The sequence below is a fragment of the Podarcis cretensis genome, assembly GCF_951804945.1.
Source record: "Podarcis cretensis genome assembly, chromosome: 10".
Lineage (NCBI taxonomy): Eukaryota > Metazoa > Chordata > Lepidosauria > Squamata > Lacertidae > Podarcis > Podarcis cretensis.
The window spans coordinates 8,155,115-8,181,231 of NC_137179.1; the positions used below are offsets into that span (position 1 = coordinate 8,155,115).

Below are 26,117 nucleotides of genomic sequence, written 5' to 3' on the forward strand. Positions count from 1 at the left end.
AGCGTGATGCCCTTTTAACTAAATTCTCATGTTCTCACATTAGTTCAGTGGCCATTACAGATGAACATAAAAGGTAGAGGGACCCCTGACCATTAGGTCCAGTCATGGCCGACTCTGGGGTTGCGGAACTCATCTCGCTTTATTGGCCGAGGGAGCCGGCGTACAGCTTCTGGGTCATGCGGCCAGCATGACTAAGCCGCTTCTGGTGAACCAGAGCAACACACGGAAACGCCGTTTACCTTCCCGCCTGGGTGGTACCTATTTATCTACTTGCACTTTGACGTGCTTTCGAACTGCTAGGTTGGCAGAAGCAGGGACCGAGCAATGGGAGGTCACCCTGTCACGGGGATTCGAATGGCCGACCTTCTGATCGGCAAATCCTAGGCTCTGTGGTTTAACCCACAGCGCCACCCGCGTCCCTACAGATGAACATAAGGATGCCATATTTTGAGCCCATATCGCTGGGGCACTGGGTGGTTCTTGGGCTTGGGTTTGAGGGTTCATTGAACCAGAGAACGTTTTGCTACAAGCTTCCCACTTTCTGCAGTGAAATGTACAGTTGGATCTTGCTGGATGTCAAAGCCAAAGATGACCCAGGGCTTTCACTCACCGCAAGGGCCTCTGCTCCTTGACACTGCTCACCTATTGATGGGTTTCGTTTCTCTCAACACAGGGTAAAAACCTGATCCCATTGACAGGAGGGAACGCCAAGCTGAATTACACTGTTCTGGTTGGTGAGAAGCCCTGTGTTCCCACGGTATCTGAAGTGCAGCTGCTATGCGAGTCCCCAAATCTCACTGGACGGCATAAAGTGACGGTGAGCAAAAGCACTAATATGCTGTGGAGCAAATACAATTCTCTTCTGGAGGAAAGGTTGGGTTCTGCAGCCTGCATAAATCATGCAAAGTCGAAGAAATGTGCATAATGTATCTTCTTTTGCATAATGTATTCTTTCACTGCTTTGAGTTTTCTGTTGATTAAGCAGTATCTAAACCCTGTTGAATAAAATAAGTAATTATCCTTCAGCTTTTACTGATTTGTTCCTCTTTTTTTGCTAGTTATGGAGGAAGGTAAGGTGTTCTTCAAACCAATTCAGCCCTGCAGATCTTTCTTGGGCTCATCTCTGACTTCTCAGATTTCAGCACATACTCTTTCAAGCATATCCTTGAAACCACATGGGCTAGAAACTTGGCTTTAGAAGTAAAGGAAGCCCAGAGTCTCAGGAAGCTGAGTGTTGCAGGCAGCACCACATTTGGGGCTTTGCAGAGTGTCTTTCTGGAGTGCCTTGAACTTATCTGGTCTCCTCACTTCCTTGCAGGCTCGTGTTGGAGGGATGGAGTTTTCTCCAGGGATGGTGAACATCTCCCCGGACAGCCCACTTAGCCTGCCCGCCATTGTCAGCATTGCCGTGGCAGGGGGGCTCCTCATCATCTTCATCGTGGCTGTGCTGATTGCCTACAAGCGCAAGTCCCGCGAGAGTGACCTCACCCTCAAACGGCTCCAGATGCAAATGGACAACTTGGAGTCCCGGGTCGCCTTGGAGTGCAAGGAAGGTACGGCAAGCGGAAGGGACCAAAAATATTTTTAAAAGCCATGGGAGGAGCCTTCTGTCATATGCAAAGTAGAGAAGTGTGCATCTGGCAACAGGAGAGCCGATTTTGAGATGCAGGGCAACTGAGAATTTATATAGGTGTGTGGACCAGTTGGCTCATGTTATAGCTAAGAATGAAACTGCTAGCAAAGGAATTGTGTGGAAAGGAGTAGGTTAAGGGGACAGGAGAGATTGAAGTTTCAGTTGGCTTGGGGAAGTGGCACATGGCTTAGAACAGAAGTGGGGCAGACCTTCATGAGCTCAAGGGCCACATCCCCTTCCAGACAACATTCCAGGGGCCACACAAAGCCAGAGACAAAAGCAGTTGCAGCACAAGTGCAATGTTTATCTTTGTACAATAGGTTGATTTGACGTAGAGGGGATAAACCTTCTCCCTGGCTAACGGGCTGTCAGCTTTAGTTCCTTGTCATCTGTCACTCTACGAAAACAGATGGCACTGGGCAATCAACTCCTTTTGAATGATGGGTCAAAGATACAAGACATTTTGTAATGGGACTGGTCTCTATGTTGTACACATTTCTGATTAATGCCTCCGTTGGGGCCCATAGTCAAAAGTCATGGTCGGAATCTAATTGGGACATACAGGTGAGCAGAGGAATGGTCTGTGGACCAAGCCTCCATACAGGTCATCACCAGCTCAAACCTGAGAGCTCTTTCTAAAGTTAGAACATGGTTGGTACCTTACTCCATGACAGCTCGCTTCCGTGCATCCAGGTACATCTTCACTGTGTTGGAGTGGCTGCCATGTAGTTGGTACATATAAACACATGTGGTGGGACTGATCAAAGGTGGCTGGATTTTGGAATGTTGTATTTGCTGAGTTAGTTTAGTTGGTTTCTTGATAGCAAAAGAAACTATTACTCCACCTTTTCATCTGGCGCTTTTGAACCTGTATATGGGCTTTGAAAAATAAAGAACTTATTTGTCATCTCCTATCAGCAGCCTGGGCTGTATTGCCAAATTCTGGAAGACCTTTAATCTTAGTAATTTGGATTGCTTGTATTCTACATTTTGGCAAATTGCCCTTCTTGAAAATATATCCCACAAACTATACTTTTTAGTTTGTGGGATATATTTTCAAGAAGGGCAGAACTTGAATGACAGTTGCTTTGCTATATGGGATGATTTTATTTCTTATACAAATTTTGAGGCATTTAATTTCTTGGTGTCACCAGTATATGAAATTCCTGGCTCATGTCAGACTATATAGAACCTTTATTCTCAATAATGATGGTGGAAAACAGGTGTAAAATTCTTTTATTTTTTAAAAAAAGATTTATTATTTGTAAACAGAATCTTTGTATGAGTCAATATTTTACTATCCCTTTGTACTTTTGTCCTTCCAGGCTGTGGTGTTTTATGGTTTAAATTTTTAATTCTTTGTCTTCTTTCTTTTAGTTACATTTGCACTTTTTTGTTAACAAATCAATAAAATATATATTTTAAAAAATAAATAAAAGTAGGCTTTCAGTGTTCAGTTTAATCTAAATCATGTTTTATTATCTCTGTTTTTGTTTTTCATTTCTTTGTTTTGCCGGCTGTTAATCTTGTTGATTCTGTTATTGTGTTTTTATCACTAAATATTTTTTTAAAAAAACCACCCAATGATGTTGCGAAGCAGGGCTAGTAGAGGATGTGGGGAGTGTCTGGAGGGGGGCAGATCCCAAAGGCCAGATAAACATGATTGCAGGACCACATTCATCCCTGGACCCGATGGTCCCCATCCTCAGTTTAGAACCAGGGAAGAAGGAATGGGAGGGGAAGAGACATGTGATGGCCAATAAGCAAGGAATAATGAAAGAGCCACCTATTGCAATAGACCATCAGGAATGGCCTCTACTTCATTTGAAAGCAGCTTTCCAAGCAGAGACAGAAGCCTTTCCCAGCTTGCCACCCAAGACTCTTAACAGGAGATGGCCAGCCTTGAATCTGGGATTTCATATAGGAAAAACAAGTGATCCTTCACTGAGCTTTGGACCACATTGTGGTGTGTGTGTTCTTTCAGTGTCTGAAGAATGTCCTGTAGCTTAGCAGTGAAAGCTGGTCCATTAGGGGAAGTCAACACGGCCCCACCAAACTTGGTGTGCCCTCGCCCAGCTCCAACCTGCCTCCCTTCTTATTTGCATAAAATCCAGGGAGTGGCACCTGTTGGGATCTGAGGTGAGATGCCCACAGAGCAGAAGGTGCTCCCAGTTCCATTCACCACACAGAGGCAGCTTTAGGTCCAAAATAGTTTACTGCTGTAGAAGAGAAGGCTTCATTAATACAGTTCCAGACATTGATATAGACATACAGCTTGTAGGCTTTGGAGATACAGTTACAGATATGTACAAGCACAAGGTAGACATAAGGTTGATGCAGCTTCAAGATGTAACACGACTCCAACTCATGAGCAGACTCACTGACTAATGAGCTGACACATCTTATGCACTTAGATGGCACTGGGCCATTGCCATAGCAATTGGCTTGGCTGACCTTGCACCTAATCATAGAACCATAGGATAGTAGAGCTAGAAGGGACCACAAGTGCATCTAGTCCAACCCCCTGCTCTTAGCTTCCTCCTCCTTGGTCTCAGTGTTGTCTCGACAGAACTCTGCAAGGGGGGGGGGCAGAACTAGAATGAGTTGGCTCTTAGTGCCATTGGCTCTGGCACTACCTGCTGGTGGGCTTCCTGCCTTCTGCCCCTCAGTGCTGAACCTTAGCCAAGCCATGTTTTGGGGGAGTTGTTTTTGGGGGGACATTTCTCTATGGTATAAAACCCTCGCACCCCATCCTTCCATAAAGAGTTCAGGGCAGCGTAGAGGAGGGTGCCCCTACTTTATCCTTCCGGGACCTCTATGAGGTAGGATAGGCTGGGAGATACTGATGAGCCCTGGGTATTTCTGTGAATTTCATGACAGGGTGAGGATTTGAACTTGTGCTGTTCTGATCACAACCTGATGTTCAGTCCACTGCGCTGCTCCAGATCATCTCCACTTAGGATTCATATTTCCCTCTAATAGTCCAGCTTTATTTGTCTCCTTCCTCCCCCGCCACCTTAAATCACAGCTTTTGCAGAACTGCAGACTGACATCCACGAGCTGACTAGCGATTTAGATGGAGCTGGCATCCCGTTCCTGGATTACCGGACCTATACCATGAGGGTGCTTTTCCCTGGCATCGAAGATCACCCTGTGCTGAGGGATCTGGAGGTAAGCACCTTCTTTAAACACAAGAATGCCAGAAGCTGCCTTGTGCTGACACAGCCCATTGGTCCATCTAGCTCCATCTAGCTCTCCAGGGTTCTAGAAAAGAGACATTCCCAGGCTGATCTGGAGATGTTGGCGATAGAAAGAGAGGGAGGGTGAGGGGAGAGAGAGCAAGAAGGTCATCACAGTGCTAATGCCCTGGCAGAACCCATCTGGGCCTTCTGACAGTTTGTTTGCACTGTGCCAACCTCCTCACTGCCTCATCCATCCCTGGAGAGGACTGGATATGTGCTCTCTCTCTCTCTCTCTCTCTCTCTCTCTCTCTGTGTGTGTGTGTGTGTGTGTGTGCTGGGCCTGGGGGTAACCCATGAAATGCGGTCCAGGTCCGGTCCAGAATCTGAAGGTTCCGCTAGGAGTCAGTCCGACAGGACCAAGGCAGGACACCAGGCAGGAAACCAGGCAAGGACAGGTACAGGATCTCAGGCAGGATCTAGCATACAGCAACGTTGCTCCCGCAACCTGGGGTGGGGTACGACAGCCTTTGTTGGGGTAGCAGCCGGTCCTGATCCCTCAGTGACTCACCCCCCTGTTTCGCCCCAAAGCAAGCACTCCTCCTGCGAGGACTCAGGCCTCTCCTTCTCTCAGACCCCACATCTGGAGCCAGGGCAGGCTCAGGCCCCAGACTTGGTCCAGATGATGCCTGAGGCAAAGGATCCTGTGCAGACTGAGTCTCCTCTGGTTCTGATTCCGAGCCTGAGTCCCAGGCCATCACAGTGTGTTCGTGTGTGAGAGAATGCTGTGTATAAATGCTTCACTGCGTGTGTGAGAGAGAGACAGAGGGAGAGAGTTGTGGACTGTGTGCCGAGCAAGTGTTTGTGCTGTTTGTGTGGTGAGTTGTAGTTGCGCATGGAAGAGCATTCATTGGCAGCATAAGTGAAGGGATGGAGAGTTGAGAAAGTGGATCCTCAGGCCACAAAATATTAGCTACTGTTATGTACTGAGTTGAATAGGATCCAAAATGCAGCAGTCTGATTGGTCCTAGAACAATAGGATCCAAAATGCAGCAGTCTGATTGGTCCTAGAACAATGCAGCAGTATGATTGGTCTGCAGGAGCCACCCAATCCAGCTCCAGATGGAAGTGAATCCACAACCTGATTGGCCTACAGGAGAATCCCGGAATTAGCCAATCACGTGCAGCCTATTGTGTAAATAATGTATATAGAGCAGATACTTTGGAGAAACATTCGTTCCTCCTCACCATTATGAGCTGAATAAAGAGCATGAAATCCACTCTCGACTCTGAGTATATTTCAGCTACCCTTGTGGCTAAGGAGTCCTGCAGCTCCTTTTGGACAGGGGCCCTTTCTGTGAAAGCCAAGGACGGCTCCTCCTCTGTCGCTTAGCGACCTGTGCTTCTCCCTGTATTACATCACAAAGCAATCAGGTGCTCAGTTGGTCTTCATTCTAGTCCCAAGCGGCCATTTGATCTGCTGGATCAAACCAATGGCCTCTCTAGCCCGTCACCCTGATGCCTGTGAATAACCTGCCAGCAGGATTCGAGCACAAGGGCAACTTTCCCCCTCCTGTGGTTTACAGGAACTGGTATTCAGAAGCTTTGCTTCCTCCAACTGTGGAGGCGGATCATAGCCATCATGGCTGATAGTCACTGAGAGTCCTCTCCTCCATGAATTCGTCTAATCCTCTTTTCAAGCTATCTAGGTTGGTGGCCATCACTGCCTCCTGTGGCAGCGAGTTCTATCATTTAACTTCTTTTGTTGTAAAAACGGTTTGGTGTGGCCGGCCGCCTCTGCTGCGGAGTGGAGCAGACTGCAAAGGCACATTGCGTGCCAGGGAGGGAAGAAGCAGAGGAGGCGGTGATGGCAGCCCCTCCTGAAAAATATTGGCAGGTACTATGCTGGCCAGGGTCCTGCAGAGAGAATTGAGGAGATCAGGACAAAGCCACATTGCTTGATTCATCAAAGAGAAGCTGGCACCACTTCTGACCAGCCCTTGTTCGGCCTTTTTTGTGTGTACGAATGTGCCCTGCCCTCTTTGGCTTTGGTGCAGGACAGGTGTGATGGTTTGTGTATGCTCTTCACAATAAGCACCCTCTGCTCACTCAGAGAGATATTTACAGTTCTTTATTTTACATATGTATGGGACGCGAGTGGCGCTGTGGGTTAAACCACAGAGCCTAGGACTTGCTGATCAGAAGGTCGGCAGTTCGAATCCCCGCGATGGAGTGAGCTCCCGTTGCTCGGTCCCTGCTCCTGCCAACCTAGCAGTTCGAAAGCACGAAGTGCAAGTAGATAAATAGGTAACCGCTCCAGCGGGAAGGTAAACGGCGTTTCCGTGCGCTGCTCTGGTTCGCCAGAAGCTGGCCACATGACCCAGTCATGCTGGCCACATGACCCAGAAGCTGTCTGCGGACAAAAGGCGGCTCCCTCGACCAGTAAAGCGAGATGAGCACTGCAACCCCAGAGTCAGCCACGACTGGACCTAATGGTCAGGGGTCCCTTTACCTTATTTTACATATGTACAAGCAGCACAGTACAACTTATGCATCCGAATTGTCCTGTTCAGATTCGGAGAGTGGTCTTCTCCTGCTTCTCCTCCAGCAGAAGAGGCGGGGAAGCCTCATGGGACGTCTCTGATCCCTGCGCTTTAACCCTCTCCTTTCCTGTGCCAAAGGCACAGGCATGGGCTCTCCATCTGTCCCTGAGCTCCTGTGCGGTGCTGGGGCTCTGGTTCAGCATCAGAGAGCCTTGACACCTCCTGGCTCCTTCCTGCTCTCACCCCCTCTCCCCCTTCCATCATTTCCTGACCGTCTCCTTCTGTTTTGTTTTTTTTTAAAATAATATTTATTAAAATTCTAAAGGTTACAGAAAGAAAAAGTAAAAATACCACATTAAACAAAAACAAAACAACACATCACAATATGAAAAAAACAGAAATAAAATCCATTAAACAAAAACAAAAATGCAAAGAAAAATACATCAAATCTCCTCATTACTAATCTTTCATTAGCTTATTTCCTTGACCTCCTCACACCTCCCTTTTTTGTATTCTAGGTCAATTATCCATTTCAGCAAATCCTTTCCCTCTTTTAAAATTTTAGTCCTGTAAATTATCTTAATATAATGTAACTTTACTTTTCCTCCTTTCACCAATTAACAGTCAGTTATTCCCAAATCCTTTATATCATTCCTGCTGAAATCATATAATATTATTCCAACATCCTTCTAACATTCATTAATTTTACAATGTTTCTGTAGATAGTCTTTAAATTTCTTCCAATCTTCTTCCACCGACTCTTCTCCCTGGTCTTGGATTCTGCCAGTCATTTCCGCCAGTTCCATGTAGTCCATCACCTTCATCTGCCATTCTTCCTGGGTGGGTAGATCTTGTGTCTTCCAGTACTTTGCAATAAGTATTCTTGCTGCTGTTGTAGCATACATAAAGAAAGTTCTGTCGTCTCCTTCTGACTGTTCCTGCTCTGACTCTTCTCCTCCCCCAAACTCAAAAGCAGTCTTTGGCAGTCCCGTGACAACTGGGCAGCTGCATTTCTTTGTACGGGACCTTGTACTTCTTCCGACGACAAGCAGAAGCTGCCTCATATTGAACCAGTCCCATTGGTCCGTCTAGTTCAGTGAAGTCTACATTGCTGGCATCCATCTGTCTCAGGAGATCTTGACAGAGTGCACTTTTAGGAGTGAAGTCAAACCATTGGAGAGTTGCAGCACCTGCTGTGGCTGTAGAGACCGATATTGGAGAGACATGTTTTGTTGCAGCTGGGCCAGAGGAAGGCATCCGGCTGTGCTGCTGCAGATGCACCAGGGTGTTTCTTCTCTCTATGTTCCTCCCAGCAGTCATTCCTCCTCTGGTCACTTCTGCTTGTCTGTATCCAGGCACTGCAGTCGTCTGCAAGGGATTCCCACGTGGTGGGGTTGATGTTGACAGCCTTCGTGTCACTTTTGCTGACATCTTTGTAACACTGTAACTCTGTGTAGACAGTCTACACCATGGGTAGGCAAACTAAGGCCTGGGGGCCAGATCCGGCGCAATCGCCTTCTAAATCCGGCCCACGGATAGTCTGGGAATCAGCGTCTTTTTACATGAGTAGAATGTGTCCTTTAATTTAAAATGCATCTCTGGGTTATTTGTGGGGCATAGGAATTTGTTCATTTCCCCCCAGAAAATATAGTCCGGCCCCCCACAAGTTCTGAGGGACAGTGGACTGGCCCCCTGCTGAAAAAGTTTGCTGACCCCTGAGCTACACTGACTGACATATATGGAGCTTTATGTTAGACGCAGTGTTTCTCAAAGTAGGGTCCCCAGCTCCTGCTGAACTACAACTCCCATCATCCCTGAGCACTCTCCTTGCTGTCTAGGGATGATGGGAGTTGTAGTCCCAAAATATCTGGGCACCCAAGTTTGAGAAACACCATGCTAGAGGTACAGCTGGCCACCAAGCCATTGATTCTCTTCTTTCTCTCTGTTTTTGACAGGTCCCTGGGTATCGGCAAGAGCGGGTTGAGAAGGGCTTGAAGCTCTTTGCCCAACTCATCAACAACAAGGTCTTCCTCCTGTCCTTCATCCGCACCCTGGAGTCCCAGCGCAGCTTCTCCATGCGAGATCGTGGCAACGTGGCCTCCCTCATCATGACGGTGCTGCAGAGCAAGCTGGAATATGCCACGGATGTCCTCAAGCAACTCCTGGCCGATCTCATAGACAAAAACCTGGAGAGCAAAAACCATCCCAAGCTGCTGCTTCGGAGGTAAGCCCTGGAGCAGGTGGTTGTTGTTGCTCATTAAATTTTCCACAAAAAGTGACACAAAGATAATTGCAAGCATTAAAACCAAGCACAGGGTGCCCACAAATTACACACATTTAACTTGTGCAGTTTCTTTTTTAATAATATTTTATCAAGTTTCCATTTCATAATATACAAACACATTCATATTAGTCACATTAAATTTTTGCTCGCATGGGCTGGTCAACTTTCCCCCGCTCCCACCTTGTGGTTACCATAATTCCTATCTATTTCATCGCATTTGTATCTCTTCCTCCTTACATTTCATCCGTTTCAATTTTTACATTTTAAGTAAATATAAAAAGGTATAAATCACAAACATTACAAATCTTCTTAAGTCAATCCTGCTAGCGTTATTAATTGTTTGCAATTGTCCTTCAAATATTGTATGAATTTACTCCAGTGTTCACGCTGATCACGCAGGTTTCGGATTTTCCCAGTTAGCTTCGCTATTTGTGCATATTCCATCATCTTCATCCGCCGTTCTTCAGTCGTTGGTAATTCCGGTTGTTTCCATTTTGGGGCTTAACTTGTGGAGTTTCAGCTTTATTGTCCAGGACTGGTTGGACGCAGAGGAGTGGTAGGAAGGCACCAGCTGGAGAACCATCAAGGGAAGAAGGCTCAGAGCCAGGGGAGTGGTGGTGCGATGACAATGAGTGGTCAGAAGGAAAAGAGGGAGTAGACTGGGAGGAGGTGGTGTCGGAAGCTGAAGAGGCAACAGGGCTTAGTGAGCAGGAAGAGGCTGTGGCAGAGAGCAGTCCAGAACCAGAGGCGGGAGAGGAGGCTGGAGAGGAGGGAGGCCAAGAGGCAGAGATGAGTCAGGCTGCTGAAGAAGCCAGGGTGTTTTCCCCCTGCTGCTGCAACAAGCCCCCCTCCACCAGGAGAGGTGTGAAGAAGGAGGAGCAAAGGCAGGCATGCTGGCACAGTCTCAAATCGCTGGGGAAAGACTCGGGACAGGAGGAGAATTAGGCAGCTGTGGGAAGGCAGGGACCTTCAGTTTTCGCAACTGCCTCATAGGAGCAAGACCTACTGAAGAAGAGTTGCTGAGCTCATTTGGGCTGGCACTCCTGTGCAGATCCTTCCTTCCTTCTTCTTCTTCTTCTTCTTCTTCTTCTTCTTCTTCTTCTTCTGTTGTTGTTGTTGTTGTTGTTGTTATATACTTTATTGAAGTTCATAGATAGCAGAAACAATTTGAAATAAAGAAAAATAAAGAAAACAATCTTGTATCAGTAATCTTATATAAATTTACAAAAATAAACTGATTCAAACTTATACACGTTCATCCTATCTTCTTACTAAAATAGACTTCCCATCCTCTCCCTGATGTCGAATGTACTTATCATTATTACCTTAATCTTTTTGCATTTTCTGATGCTTTCTTAAAACATTTCGTACCAGTTTTCCTTATTTCTTAATAGTTAGTTTACACAAGGGTCATTCAAACGCTGCCATAGAAATTATACTGCCATTATGATTTTGTAAATATCTCTTAAAGATATCCCATTTTTGAATAAATGATTGTTTCGTATTACCTCTTAGTCTATTAGTCAATTGTGGCATTTCTGCGTATTCTAGTAATTTGTTCTGCCATTCCAATAATGTTGGAACTTTCCCCCCTTTCCACTTCATTGCAATTAGTATTCAGGATGCGGCTGACGCATATAGAAAAATTTATTTCACATTTTTCGGTATATCAGCAGATCCGGTTTTTCTAAGAGTTAACTTCACCCACTCCATGTGATTTACTGCTGGCCTGCTCCCGTCATATATGTGGGCAAGGTGGGGATGCTGTCACAAGATCTTGTGGGAAATCAGATTGTCCTGTGAGATCTTCTCTAATGCTCCCAGAGTCGGGGCACTGAGCAGGCCTCACCTGAGAAGCAAATCCACAAACTTTCCAGGCTGGGTCCGCTTGGGGTTACCCAGTGCAGAAAGAGCTTTTAAGCTGTTGGTTTCACTTCTTGGACCAGGTCCACTTAGCACACCAGCTCTTGTGAGATCTCACGGGATGACCTGACGTCCCACTCATGAGAGCATCCCCACTGCTCCCAGCGTTAGTGGGCCTTGTCTGAGATTAAAAGGTGTCTGGTCATGGCTAATGAGCAGCTACCAAATTTCACCAGATATAAAACTCAAGGCTAACCCCACAGAGAGAATGTTATCCCTCTCAAATTCCAATTATGAACCTTTTTTTTTTTTTTTTTTTTTTTGGTCAGTGGTTTGCATGTAAATCCAAAATCTGAATGTTTGGCATAGGAGGGCATGGCAAAACAGGTAAGGAGATGTTTCCTGGAGCTCTGCATAGTTTATTTTTTTTCTCTCCGCATTCCTTCTAGGACAGAATCTGTTGCTGAGAAGATGCTCACTAACTGGTTCACGTTCCTGCTCTATAAGTTTCTCAAGGTAAGAAGAACCAGTTTTGGTGACAACTTCACACTTAAGCATTCACTGGACTGTTATTTTGTTGTCTGGAAACTCTGGTGGTTGTTGTTTTTAAGCAGTGGGCTTAGTATGGATTTCAGCTGTTGTATTTAACATTGTTTGGTTTCACTGAGTTACCCGAGCTGGTTGGAAAAACAGGGGGAAACAGTGTGACAAGAAGGGACAAAGGAAAAATACAATGGGAAGCTGAGATTGTAATTTTATAGAATCTTAGAATTGTAGAGTTGGAAGGGATCCGAGAGAGACATCTAGTTCAACCCATTGCAATCTTCTTCTTCTTCTTCTTCTTCTTCTTCTTCTTCTTCTTCTTCTTCTTCTTCTTCGGCGATCACTCGTAGCCAAGTAAGATTGTCCTCCATAAACACAGTTTTAACGAAGAGTCCATAAGTGACTGTGGAGGCCAATTCTGGATTCACATGTCCTTCCACAGTTCCCCCCCCCCACCTCACCTCCCTAGCTCAGACGCAATTTGCAAGCTTCTTTACACATGTTCAGACACTCTCAGTTGTCCTCGCAATTGCAGTAAAAGCAAAACCGAAAAAACCTAACAGCAATCCTTAACAAATTAAATTACTAGGTTATAATAAATCAAGGCTTAATGAATTATACTTAAGTAAATGTTTATGCTATCAAAGCCTCAGCAAAGGTGACTTCTTGAGATTTTGAAGCGTGGGGTAATTTACAGTTAAAATACTGTTCGTTCTTATATTCAGTTTATGAGCAGCGTATCAAAATATACTCACCGCATCTCTATTTAAAACACTAATAATGCCTATCACTTGTTTTCTCTCTCCATATAATTAGGTGCAACAATATAAATAGGCTGACATATTCATGAGTCATAATATTATGCCCTTGTCATTTAAACACTGCAGATTCTTTCCTGGGTCTTTGATTTGCCCCTGTATTAGGCTACAGTTTATTTATATATTAATTCAGAAAGCTTTGAGTGAAGATGTGGAGAGGCCATCTTTGTCATCTTTCAGCTTCCCATTACAGTAACACACCGGAACGAAAGTAGCCACACGAAAACAATAAACTGAAACTGACATGGGGACAAATAGAAGAATGGCTCCCCTTTATCACATACACAGCTCAACAAGACAATGACAAAAATCCACCAACAGCATACAAATCAATATGGCTAACCTGATCCAAAACACCCACTCACACATGAAAACAAAGACCACCACAGCCAACCACAAATGAACAGCCACACCCTCGGCCAACCCCAACCTCTCTCACCACCAAAGGAACACAGGTGAACAGCAGAGAACCCACACAAGCAACGCTGACACAAAACTCCACATATATTAAGTAAAATAGAAACATCACCACCCGACCCCGACCCCCACTCATCTTTTCCCCCCTCCACCTCTTTCCCCCTATTCTCCCTAATGTCTCAACAAATAAAACCGATTTGTTTGGGGTTTTTTTTTTTGGTTTTTTTTAAGTGTTACGTGGGGGAAAAATACGAGAGAGAGACATTGCACATACCTTTGTACATCAATAAAACCTTTAATAAAAATACATATATAAAAAAAACAGCCACACGAAACAGACCAGGGTGCCCAGCACCCAGACCCATCAATTACAATTGCACACTCCAATGCCCAGAAAACAATCAGTGGAAGTTTGGAGTCGACTGCTTGTCTCTTTCCTTATGGCAGACCGTCCAAGTGCCCCTATTTTCCAGGGACAGTCCCAGATTTACAGAAGCCGTTCCAGTTTCTGATTTAATCCTGGAATGCCCTGCTTTTCCTTAGGACATCCCTATTTTCATCAGAGAAATGCTACAGGGAATGGAGTTATGTGATCCCTGAGCCAAGAAGATCATAAAATCATAGAACAGTAGAATTGTAGAGTTGGAAGTGACCACGGGGGTCATCTAGACCAGCCTCCTGCAATGAAGGAATCTTTTGCCCAATTTGGGGCTCGAACCTATGACCCTCAGATTAAGAGTCTCAGTAGCAATACAACCCTTTTGTTGTTGTTTAGTTGTGTCCGACTCTTCATGACCCCCTGGACCAGAGCACGCCAGGCACTCCTGTCTTCCACTGCCTCCCACAGTTTGGTCAAACTCATGTTGGTAACTCCGAGAACACTGTCCAACCATCTCGTCCTCTGTCGTCCCCTTCTCCTTGTGCCCTCCATCTTTCCCAACATCAGGGTCTTTTCCAGGGAGTCTTCTCTTCTCATGAGGTGGCCAAAGTATTGGAGTCTCAGCTTCAGGATCTGTCCTTCCAGTGAGCATTCAGGGCTGATTTCCTTCAGAATGGAGAGGTTTGATCTTCTTGCAGTCCACGGGACTCTCAAGAGTCTCCTCCTGCACCATAATTCAAAAGCATCAATTCTTCGGCGATCAGCCTTCTTTATGGTCCAGCTCTCACTTCCATACATCACTACTGGGAAAACTATAGCTTTAACTATACGAACCTTTGTCGGCTAGGTGATGTCTTTGCTTTTTAAGATGCTGTCTAGGTTTGGCATTGCTTTTCTCTCAAGAAGCAGGCATCTTTTAATTTCGTGACTGCTGTCACCATCTGCAGTGATCAAGGAGCCCAAGAAAGTAAAATCTCTCACTGCCTCAATTTCTTCCCCTTCTATTTGCCAGGAGCTGATGGGACCAGTGGCCATGATCTTAGTTTTTTTGATGTTGAGCTTCAGACCATATTTTGTGCTCTCCTCTTTCACCCTCATTAAAAGGGTCTTTAATTCCTCCTCACTTTCTGCCATCAAGGTTTTGTCATCAGCATATCTGAGGTTGTTGATATTTCTTCCATCAATCTTAATTCTGGCTTGGGATTCATCCAGTCCAGGCTTTCTCATGATGAATTCTGCATATAAGTTAAATAAGCAGGGAGACAATATACAGCCTTGTCATACTCCTTTCCCAATTTTGAACCAATCAGTTGTTCCATATCCAGTTCTAACTGTAGCTTCTTGCCCCACATAGAGAGTTCTCAGGAGACAGGTGAGCTGATCAGGCACTCCCATTTCTTTAAGAACTTGCCATAGTTTGCTGTGGTTGACACAGTCAAATGCTTTTGCGTAGTCAGTGAAACAGAAGTAGATGTTTTTCTGGAACTCTCTAGCTTTCTCCATATTCCAGCGCATGTTTGCAATTTGGTCTCTGGTTCCTCTGCCCCTTCGAAATCCAGCTTGCACTTTTGGGAGTTCTCGGTCCACATACTTCTTAAGCCTGCCTTGTAGAATTTTAAGCATAACCTTGCTAGCATATGAATTGATATATTAACATATAATCATTTTTCAGTGTCTTTCTTTATTTAGACTTTGACTAATTTTCCTATTCATTAAATGTCTCCCAATATCCTCTTTCGTCTGTCTGCAAAACAGTTCAAGATAAATCACAATTGCCATGCCTAGCCTTTTCACTTTTGATGCATATAGCGGCCACCATGGATTTTAAGAGTTCATTCTTTTCAGTGTTCCGGAATGAACATTTGCTACAATACAATGCCTAAAAGCAGCGAGTCCGGTACTGAAAAAAGTAGGCAGGCACAGGCCTTTCCAATTTAGCTATAGCCTGAAAAGGAAATGGAATCATCAAAATGAGACAGTTTTATGAAATTATTATTTTCTCTGTCATGCAAAGCAGATGTCCCTCCTCTCAGCAAGGAGCCAAAGGTTTGGAACAGCACTAAGGTTAGCCGATCTGGAGACACTGATCCAATGCATGTTCTACTTGGGGGCAAGTACTCTGCTGCTTGCTCCTGAGGAAGTGCCGCTTGGACCTCTCAGTTCCAGCATTGTTGACAGCTAGTCCCCCAGAGTTGTACACATGGCTTTGTGTGGCTCCTTGTCTTCTGTGACCAAAAGTGGCAACGTGCCACCAATCAAAAGCGACAGTCACCCCTTTACACAACCAATTACCGCCAGTCGTTTCTGCCGCCTCTGAGGCTGAATGGCTTAAGGAGACTTAAGTAGATGTTCCTCCTGCCTCCTATGATCCGCCACCTTTTGCAGCAGGAAAAAGTTTTGAAGGGCCCTGGAAGGTCGATTTGGTGGCTCCGGCTATCAGATTCCCATTTCCAGCTGAAAGTGGGGGAGAGAAAAGGAGGTGAGTCATTGAAAGCTTTGCTTTCATAATAGGCTATTTTATTTTCCCCACTCGGCTCCTTGTCTTCCTGCCTTTAGCCCGAAAAAACGCGGGCAGATAAGGGCAATAGGCATCCGCCTCGGAAGCAATATGCTGCCGGGAGATAAGCTAATTAAGTGGCAGGCAGGTGTTAGAGCACAGGAAAGACCTACTCTGGGCTACAGAGGAGGGAACGGCTTCTGGGGATTTGCAGAGGACAAAAATTGAAACTGTTCTCGTGGATTTTGGAGGAGCTGCTCAGGGAGGAGAGGCAGAAAACACAGAGGAGAGTCATGGGAAAAGAGGAGCTGAGCTAGAAGGAATGCAGGTGGAACTATGGGGCAGGGCAGGGACCAGTTGGCTGCAATTCTGAGTACACCTATGAGTCAATGTGCTTAGGATTCCTCTAGCCAATTCCTAGCAAATTCTTCCCTGGGTTTACACCTGCTCCACCCCTTCCTTCATTTGTGACCCACATTGAATTAAATATTGTAAACGCCTGGAGACAGGGACCTTCTTTACTTGCGCTTTGTGAACCGCTGTGCATGGCGCTGTCCACATAAATATTGGGCAGGGAAATTCGAGGAAGCAAGAAGTGCATCGAGATGGCTAATACTGTGCCAAATCAACACACATTTATCTTTGCATAATAGATCTTGAGTTGGCAGTTCTAGAGCCCACCTGTACATCCATGGCTTGGAGCTGTGATTTGACAACTTCCAGGAAGTGGCTGGAGCATACAGGCAGACCCTCCAGGTGTCCCTGTTTTCCAGGGACAGTTCTAGATTTACAGAAGCTGTCCCGGTTTCTGATCTGATCCTGGAATGTCCCACTTTTCCTAAGGATGTCCCTATTTTCATCAGAGAACTGTTGGAGGGTATGGACCCCCGAGCCAAGGATATGAGTAACTATACAATCTTTAGAAGACATCCCTTTACTGGATGTCTTTGGAAGGTAGTCCTGTATCAGGAAGGTTTTTAATGTTTAATTATGTTGTTATATATGTTGGAAGCTGCCCAGAGTGGCTGGGACAACCCTGTCAGATGTATGGGGTATAAATAATAAAGTTGTTGTTGTTGTTGTTGTTGTTGTGGAATAGGATGTTCCTATTTTCGTCGGAGAAATGTTGGAGTGTATGTGCAGGTGGAGCGTGCTCTGAAAAGATGGCGGTGGCAATGGAGCCATCTCCTAGGACTTCTGTCTCGCCATTTCTTTGCCAGCTTTCCCTTCCCTGCAGGGATTTGCTCTCAGCTCTTCAGAGGCATGAACTGGGTGAAACAGAGCACTGATGCAGGATGCAGTTTCCTCATTGCCCCAACTGATTGTCCCTTCCTTCCTTTCTTCCTTCGCCTCACTGCAGGAATGTGCCGGCGAGCCTCTCTTCTCTCTGTTCTGTGCCATCAAGCAACAGATGGAGAAGGGCCCAATCGATGCCATCACTGGGGAAGCCCGCTACTCCCTTAGTGAGGACAAGCTGATCCGGCAGCAGATCGACTACAAGACCCTGGTAAGAGATGGGGCCATTGATGTACCTGGAAGAGGAAATTGGGGGTGGGTTGGGACTGTGGAATTGGAAGGGACCCCCAGAATCGGAAAGGATCTCTTTTACCACCTGAAAGTTCTTCCTGATGTTTAGTCCAAATCTCAACAGCAGAGGAGAACAGCACCAAACCGATGGCAAGGAAGAAAGAGGTTGAAATTCCTTATATGCTAAAAATAGCAAGGGCTGCTGACTACTCTGGGTTCAAGGAGGCAACAGGGAGTTGCAACAAAATGTTGCAGCACAGAGTACTCCTGCTCAGGGTGCTGTTAACCAGTCTTACCCTTTCCCAGTCTATTCCATTACATTCCCTGCTCACAAACAACAGGCGATGATCACACACAGTTCCCCAGCCCCCCAAAAAGGACTTTTGTACTTCTGCAGACATCAAGGTTCCTCTGGCATGTTGATGCCCCCATGTGATTTCCTATGGAATCTCTTTTGCCCAAAGGAATCTCTGCTCTTCTCCTTCCAGGCTGGTGAATACAAAGGAGCCAGCGCTCCAAGTCAATGATTGAATTCTTCCCTCCTCAAAAGATGTCCTGTGCTTGCTTGCAGCTTTTTGATGCTAATCAGCTCTCCCTTTTATATCTCAAGGGCAGGCAAATCTACCCTGATAGGAATCTTAGCAGATTTGCAGAGATCCACTCCCCCCTGGAGATTAAAGAAGGAAAGGGAAGTGAATGACAGGCTTCTATCTCCCTGTCACCCTCCTCCAGTCTACCCCCTGCCCCTTTCTCTAGCCGTGACTCTACAGTCTCTGATCTTTGAACAACAATAGCGATAATATGAGGGGTTTTTATTGTTTGCCAGAAGATATAAGGAACATATGCTATAGAAAAGGACTTTCCATTACTTGATAATGTTTTTCTAGTGCCGAGGTGAAGTTTTCACCCAACACTTACTTCTCCAGCAATTTGAGTGGGTGTGAAAGTAGGGGAGGCACTTTCTGCATCTATTCCCAGGGAGTGTGAAACCTGCAGTTTGGGTGGTGTGTGTGTGCAGGAATTAGCTGACCTGCTTTAGAACTTAAGAACATCTACATGCAGCCCCTGGGAGAGATCATGAGGGGGGTTGGGTTGGGTGTTCATCAGTATGCGGATGATACCCAGCTCTACCTCCCTTTTAAATCAGAACCAGTGAAGGTGGTGAAGGTCCAGTGTGAGTGTCTGCAGGCGGTTGGAGGATGGATGGCAGCTAACGGATTGAGGTTGAATCCTGACAAGACAGAAGTACTGTTCTTGAGGGACAGGAGGCGGGCAGGTGTGGAGGACTCCCTGGTCCTGAATGGGGTAACTGTGCCCCTGAAGGACCAGGTGCACAGCCTGGGAGTCATTCTGGACTCACAGCTGTCCATGGAGGCGCAGGTTAATTCTGTGTCCTGGGCAGCTGTTTACCAACTCCATCTGGTACGCTGACTGAGACATTACCTGCCCACAGACTGTCTTACCAGAGTGGTGCACACTCTAGTTATCTCCCGCTTGGACTACTGCAATGCACTCTACGTGGGGCTACCTTTGAAGGTGACCTGGAAACTGCAATTAATCCAGAATGCGGCAGCTAGACTGGTGACTGGGAGCGGCCACCAAGACCGCATAAGACTGGTCCTGAAAGACCTACATTAGCTCCCAGTGCATTTCCGAGCACAATTCAAAGTGTTGGTGCTGACCTTTAAAGCCCTAAACGACCTCAAACCAGTAGACTTGAAGGAGTGTCTCCACCCCCATCATTCTGCCTGGACACTGAGATCCAGCTCCGAGGGTCTTCTGGCAGTTCCCTCACTGTGAGAAGCCAAGTTACAGGGAACCAGGCAGAGGGCCTTCTCGGTGGTGGCACCTGCCCTGTGGAATGCCCTCCCAGCAGATGTCAAGGCAATTAACAACTATTTTACTTTTAAAAGACAACTGAAGGCAGCCCTGTTTAGGGAAGTTTTTAATGTCTGACACTGTATTGTTTTTAATATTCAGTTGGGAGCGGCCCAGAGTGGCTGGGGAAACCCAGCCAGATGGGCGGGGTATAAATAATGAATTATCATTAGTAGTGGTAGTAATTTATTAAGCAATATATACAGGACAAAGCAATCATGGGGTGCTCTGACATCTTCTCTGAGAGAGACAGAGAAAGTACAAAAGTACAATACAGCGGAAGAGATAGAACTGACTTCCGTTCTCACACATTCCAAGCATGGAATGTAAACACAGACCTGTGATGTAACAATCACACATCCAGCAAAGGGAGAATGAAATATTCTGAAACCAACCAGCTGAATAGGTGGCTGCAGCAGGACCAAGCAGGGTCACAGGATCTTTAAAACTGAGGCAGGTCTATCAAGGAGGTTGTCGCTTTAAATGTACCCTGGTCCCAGGGTACATTTAAGGCTTTCTGCTACATGCGTCAATCAGGCAATGCTCTTTGTAGTTCTTCCAGCCATGATGCAGTCCCTTCCTTCCCCTGGGGGTAGAAGACAATTCTATTTCACACACACACACACACACACACACACACACACACACACGTACGTATCTCGTTTTCGCATTTGTTGAGGCAAGTAATGCACAAAGAGCAAAGATCACAAAACCTGATTCGAAGCTGACACGGCGAACGTTTTATAATAGGCCCTTCGGGGGCAAAAGTGGACGGGGAAAAGCTGTCTGATGTGTCTCGAGTTTGTCACCATCTCAGAACATGCTGGGTGGCCCCCTCCAACCCCCCCCCCCGCCTTCTGTCCCCTGCACACCCCTGCATCTCTGATCCTTACAGTCGAATCCGTTAATATCTGTTGACATCACATATCTACAAACATGCTCCCTCGCTGCCCCTGGATGAAAAACGCTTGGAGCCTCTCTTTGGTTAAAGCCCAGTGGGGAGTTTTTAATGTTGGCAACGGAGTCACTAATGAGGCTTAAAAGGGGTGTCCCATATGCCCTTTCTTCGGGGATTGATTTCGGCTGAGCCCAGGCACTTCTTCCTGCTTCTGAACAGATGCAGACATCCTGCTGTTGCTCTCCTCTGAAAGGGGAGGGCAGGGGGGAAGCATAAACTTTCAGCCACTTTCTGCTTCAGATAGATAGATGATAGATAGATAGATAGATAGATAGATAGATAGATAGATAGATAGCAATACCTAGCTGTGGGATCAGGCCAAAGACCCAGATAACCACAATTACCTTGAATTTCTGCTTAAGCCTTAAGAAAGAAGGGCATTTTCACTGGCCAGGTTTAATTCAAATCCATCAAACCTCCTTTGGGGAAGGTTCTCAGGCAGGGTGGAAGGAGAAAGAACTTGCCCATGTGAAGACCACCTGGTGGAAACCCTTACACACATAGTTCTTAATTGTAAACTATATGCTGATCTCCGTCAGCAATTTCTAGATCAACTTTGTATCCCCAAATGGAAACCAGAGTCAGAGGCCATACATTTTCTGTTACTGGGGAATGATCAGGAGCTCACCAAGTTAGTGGCTAAATATCTCTATTTGGTTTTTTGTCGTCGAAATACACTGCAGACGTCTGATCTCCCTGGAGACCTAGAGATGTGACGATAGACTGCTCTGCCTCCTTCCTTTCAGCAAATGTTTTGTGCCACTGGGGAAGTGGTAATTCTGAATTGATTTGTTTTGGATGTTTGTATGTGATGCCAATAAAAGGTTTGATGATGAAAGACCCAGATAGTCCCATATCCTCTTCTCACAGTGGCCAGCCACTGGGAAACTTGCAAGCAGGAATTTCCTCTCCATTGGGAGAAAGAAACTGGCAAAAACTCTCCTTCCCTGCACAGTTTGGGCATCTGGGGGAACAAATGAACCCCACGTGCAAATCAACTGTGTGGAAAATCAAGGGTATCCAGGAGGACACATGGAGATATCTGTGCTAAGTCCACAGGAGGGTTGATAAAACTGGCGACTATGGGGCATGGCCCTCATCTCCAGTTTCAGGCTGAGGGAGCTGGTGTTTGTTCACAGACAGCTTTCCGGGTCATGTGGCCAGCATAGCTAAACCACTTCTGGTGCAACGTGACACCGTGATGGAAGCCAGAGCACACAGAAATGCCATTTACCTTCCCGTCGCAGCAGTACCTATTTGTCTACTTGCACTGGCATGCTTTCGAACTGCAGTGGTGTGATTCTGGCAGCCAGTCTGTGGTGGAAGGCGAAGACAGTAAGGAAACACAGTGTGATCCCTGAATATTCTGTAAATGGGTTTTCAGGACCCTGGACAGAGCCCAGGGAGCCGATGAGTTACCCCTGCAGGAACTCTATCTCGACTGAGGCCCTTTATGCTCCTTGAGCCTCACTCCACCTCATAGTAGCCTATTAGATTGTGAACACACACACACACACACAAACATTATGGAAGGTCCTTGGCGCTGGACATCAGTGTCTGGGCGCAACGGTGGGGGTGAAGATGCTCCTTTTCCCTTCTGAGGCATGTAGAGCTATAAAAGGGCAGCCTGGCATTCTGCCATCTGCCCACGAGCTCATGGTGGGCAGGTTTCCTGGCATTGGCACACTGATTCAGTTCAGTGCAAGGCCTTTGGAAGCAAATATGCGGGTCCTGGGTGAGAAGTGAGTTTGCAAGCTCTGGGTGACTGGCTCAGTGGTGGGAGTCAGCCAGCACTACTGGCTCCCAACCAAAGCACCTCAGTGCTTCCTGACTTTTGGGGTCATGTTGGGAGGGTATTGTTTTTGTTTGTTACTGTGCTTTGTATTTGTGCTTTTATATTGTAAACCTGTAATCCTCGAATGAAAGAAAGCCTAGAAATTTTAAAAAATTAATTAATTAATAATAGCAGCAGCAGCAGCAATGCACAACCCTGAGATCTCTTACCTGAGATCCTTTTAACTAGCGATACCAAGGGTGAACCCGTCGCTTTTCTGCCATTAAACTATGGCCTTTCTCCACTGTGCAGGGAGACAAAGTGGAAATAACGAGGCAAGTTCCCAACGTCCCGTCTCTTTTTTCCTCTTCTTATCCAGCAGTAGCTTTTTCTTCTTGGGTACTGCCTGGTTGTGGGGCAATTGCCTGAAGTGATAAGGAATCAATTATCCGTGATAACTGATTTTGCCGAACATTTGCCTTACCAAAGAGGGAGGGTGGAAATCCTTCGGGAGTGGTTCTTAATTTTTTTTTTAATCATTTCACCGGCGTGCGATTAATACAACATGTGAACTTGTGCCAAGGCAATATCACCAAGGGAGCTTAGTCTCAAATTATTATTAATTTGAAACTTAATGCTAACTGCTAAACATTTGCACTTAAAAGGGAGGGAAAGGGAAGGCGGGGGAGAGAGAAACCACAAGGTGTTTAGACCTCCATTTCACATCTACTTCTGAAATGTGTTAAATTGAAAAGGGGTGTGCGTTTCATTTTTCAGAGTCATTTTTCACTTCTGAGATCCGTTTTCTCTCTTTTTTCTTTTTTTGAAAAATGAAACTCCAAGTTTCTAATAAATGCCTCTGAAGTAGCAGCCAACTTTCCATTCTGCTCAGTGCATGGAAAAGGTTCCAAGGAATCCCCTCATCTGCTTTGCATTTAGCTTTTGACGGGGGGGGGGGGTAAGTGGGTTTGTCTAGGGTGGTTGCAGCTTTTGGTGTGAAGCCAGAGACCTTCCTTGTAAAGGAAACCTGTAACCTGCCAGATGTCTGGGAGAAAGAGGTGGCTTTGGAAAGTTCTGCTAAGAAATTAGGTTGGGAGTGAGAGCATCAGGATCAAGGCCTTCCATAATCTGAAGACATTTAGAAGCTCTCCCTGGGGCTTGGAAACAGGTTTGGCAATTTTTAACAAAAAATACTGGCCTTCAGGAAAGAGACAAAAATGTACAGAAACATGCACAGTGGAGCCAAGTGCCTAAAATGCACATGTTACTGGGAAAATGCATGTATCAGGCAACATTTGATACAAAAATGTGTACATTAAGAGAAATTTGCACTAAAGTGCTGGCAAGTTTTTATGTGCGCATTTTAAAAAAATGACAACAGCCACAAACTGATTCAGAAATGTGGAGGACCAAACTTGATAGGTTAATGAGAAATGGAGAGAAACAGAAATTGAAAGATTTGTCTATTCCCTAGGAAGGACCTATGGTCAAAGCCCTTCTCCTTTCCCTCATGAGAACCTAAAACGTTGAGTTTCTGGGATAAGGATTCTGGATTGCCAATCTAGCAACGGTGAGCGGGTCTTGTCCTGGTCTGGATCAGGCTGGGCTGCTGCCTGAGCACCCATTGTTGGTTTCTCAGCACCTCCGAAGGACAAACAGGATAAAAAACACACACCTGATAAAATAATATTGCAACTCCGTTCGAGCTGATGAGAGTACCTTATCTCCTATATCAATTTCAACCCTCCACTTCCTAACTTACAAAGAGACGGCCGAAACCTTTCTAGCGCTGAGTTGGCACAGCTTGAAAGCAGAATAAGTTAGCGGTGATCACGAGAGGAGGACGGAGCATCTTGATCTCTGTGGGGCAGGCAGTGGCATGAGGCCTTTGTGTGTGTGTGTGGCCTAGAGCGGCTACTACAATGGGCTGGAATGCCTCAGACTCCATGTTGCTTAGCAACCACCACCAGAGGAGGCCTTCAAGTTAACTGACTCTTTGTGAGCATTATAGCCTATTCTTTCCACAATCTTTGGAAAATATGCTACTCCAAGTTGCATACCCTCCACCATTTCTCTGATGAAAATAGGGATGTCAATAATAATAATAATAATAATAATAATATATAGAACATTCCTATTTTCATAGGGATACCCTACCCATCTGATTGGGTTGTCCCAGACATTCTGGATGGCTCCCAATATATATAAAAGCATAGCAAAACATTATGAGGGTGTTCCTTAAGCAGACCTCAGCTTGTTCAAGGTCACGGAAACTCCTGGAGGAAGGGAAGTCTGTGCAGCACACAGTAAAATGGCTCGGGGGAGCTTTCCAGAACCAGAGAACATTTGCCCGACACAGCTGACATATCCATTCTTTGCCTGGATTTAAGCACTTTCACTAAAACATTTTTTTTAAATAATAATTTTTATTAGCTTCCAATTACAATAATAGCCTCATTATAACAGTGCCAAATTATAATACAATTACTAATACCAATCATTCAGATGCCAAATCATGTAATTTAGGTGCCCCCCCCCCATAGCTGTCAACGGTTTCCCTTTTTTAAGGGAAATTCCCTTATTCTGAATAGGATTCCTTGCAAGAAAAGGGAAAAGTTGACAGCTACGCCCCCCTCATGCTAGAATTGATGGTTTGATAATTTACTTTATTTCTGCGTTCCAAAATCTTATTAATTTCAAGTACACTCCAGTCAAATTAACAATCCCTTATACAACGACTGCAATATTATCACTAAAACATTTAAATACATACCACCACCCCCTCCCAAATGTCTCTCTGATGAAAATAGGGATATCCTAAGGAACAGTGGGACATTACGGAATCAAATCAGAAACTGGGATGGCTTCTGTAATTTTCCGGGACTTTCCCTGGAAAATAGGGAACTTTGGAGGGTCTGGAGAAGGATATTTTTAGCAGAGAAAGCCACCTTGCCCATATGCTGTTTTGGGATCAGCCTCCTTGCTAAGCCCTGTCCTCTGATCCTGTCTCCAACCCACAATCCACTACAGGTCCTGAGCTGTGTGAACCCTGACAATGTGAACAGCCCCGAGATCCCCGTGAAGATCCTGAACTGCGACACCATCACGCAAGTGAAGGAGAAGATCCTTGACGCCATCTTCAAGAACGTGCCCTGCTCCCACCGGCCAAAAGCCGCCGACATGGATCTAGGTGCGTGAGTCTCTTGTTTGGGTTGACTGAGAAAGGCGTCCAGCAAGCCTGCAAGTCAATTCACACAACTATTGGAATATATAGTAGCATGTGGGAAACTCCCTCACTTTAGATGTAAATGACTGAATTATCTCACATACCAATGACAGGGTGGGGAAAATTCTCAGGCTCCCTCTGATTCAGTCCCCCAAACCTCTGGTGTAGGCTTTGATGAGGGGAAATGCAATGGGGAGAATGAAGAACAGTAACATTAGATACAATCCATAATGTGTGTGTGTGTGTGTGTTCACAATCTAATAGGCACAAAACATAAAGAAAAAGGGAATTCATAGAGTAGAGCAGGGGTCAGCAAACTTTTTTCAGCAGGGGGCCGGTCTATATGTCCCTCAGACCTTGTGGGGGGCCGGACTATATTTGGGGTGGAATGAATTCCTACGCCCCACAAATAACCCAAAGATGACAAAAGGACACATTCTACTCATGTAAAAACACACTGATTCCCGGACCATCTGCGGGCTGGATTTAGAAGGCAATTGGGCCAGATCCGGCCCCCGGGCCTTAGTTTGCCTACCCATGGAGTAGAGGAAAACAGGCATTGGGTCAGCTGCTCCTTCGCTGGGGGACTGATGAAGCC

The 26,117-nt window shown here is 45.8% G+C and overlaps 1 protein-coding gene across 2 annotated transcripts in view; it reads left to right on the top strand.

The window, feature by feature from the left end:
* The window catches only part of PLXNA4 (plexin A4), a 630,666-nt gene that overhangs the window by 563,743 nt on the left and 40,806 nt on the right, over positions 1 to 26,117 (top strand). For both annotated transcript variants that reach the window (XM_079992126.1, XM_079992127.1), the window contains 7 exons: positions 674 to 817; positions 1,319 to 1,553; positions 4,662 to 4,804; positions 9,311 to 9,579; positions 11,952 to 12,018; positions 17,517 to 17,663; positions 25,324 to 25,483. In XM_079992126.1, coding sequence (XP_079848252.1) covers positions 674 to 817; positions 1,319 to 1,553; positions 4,662 to 4,804; positions 9,311 to 9,579; positions 11,952 to 12,018; positions 17,517 to 17,663; positions 25,324 to 25,483 — 1,165 coding nt within the window. The remainder of the gene's footprint in view (positions 1 to 673; positions 818 to 1,318; positions 1,554 to 4,661; positions 4,805 to 9,310; positions 9,580 to 11,951; positions 12,019 to 17,516; positions 17,664 to 25,323; positions 25,484 to 26,117) is intronic.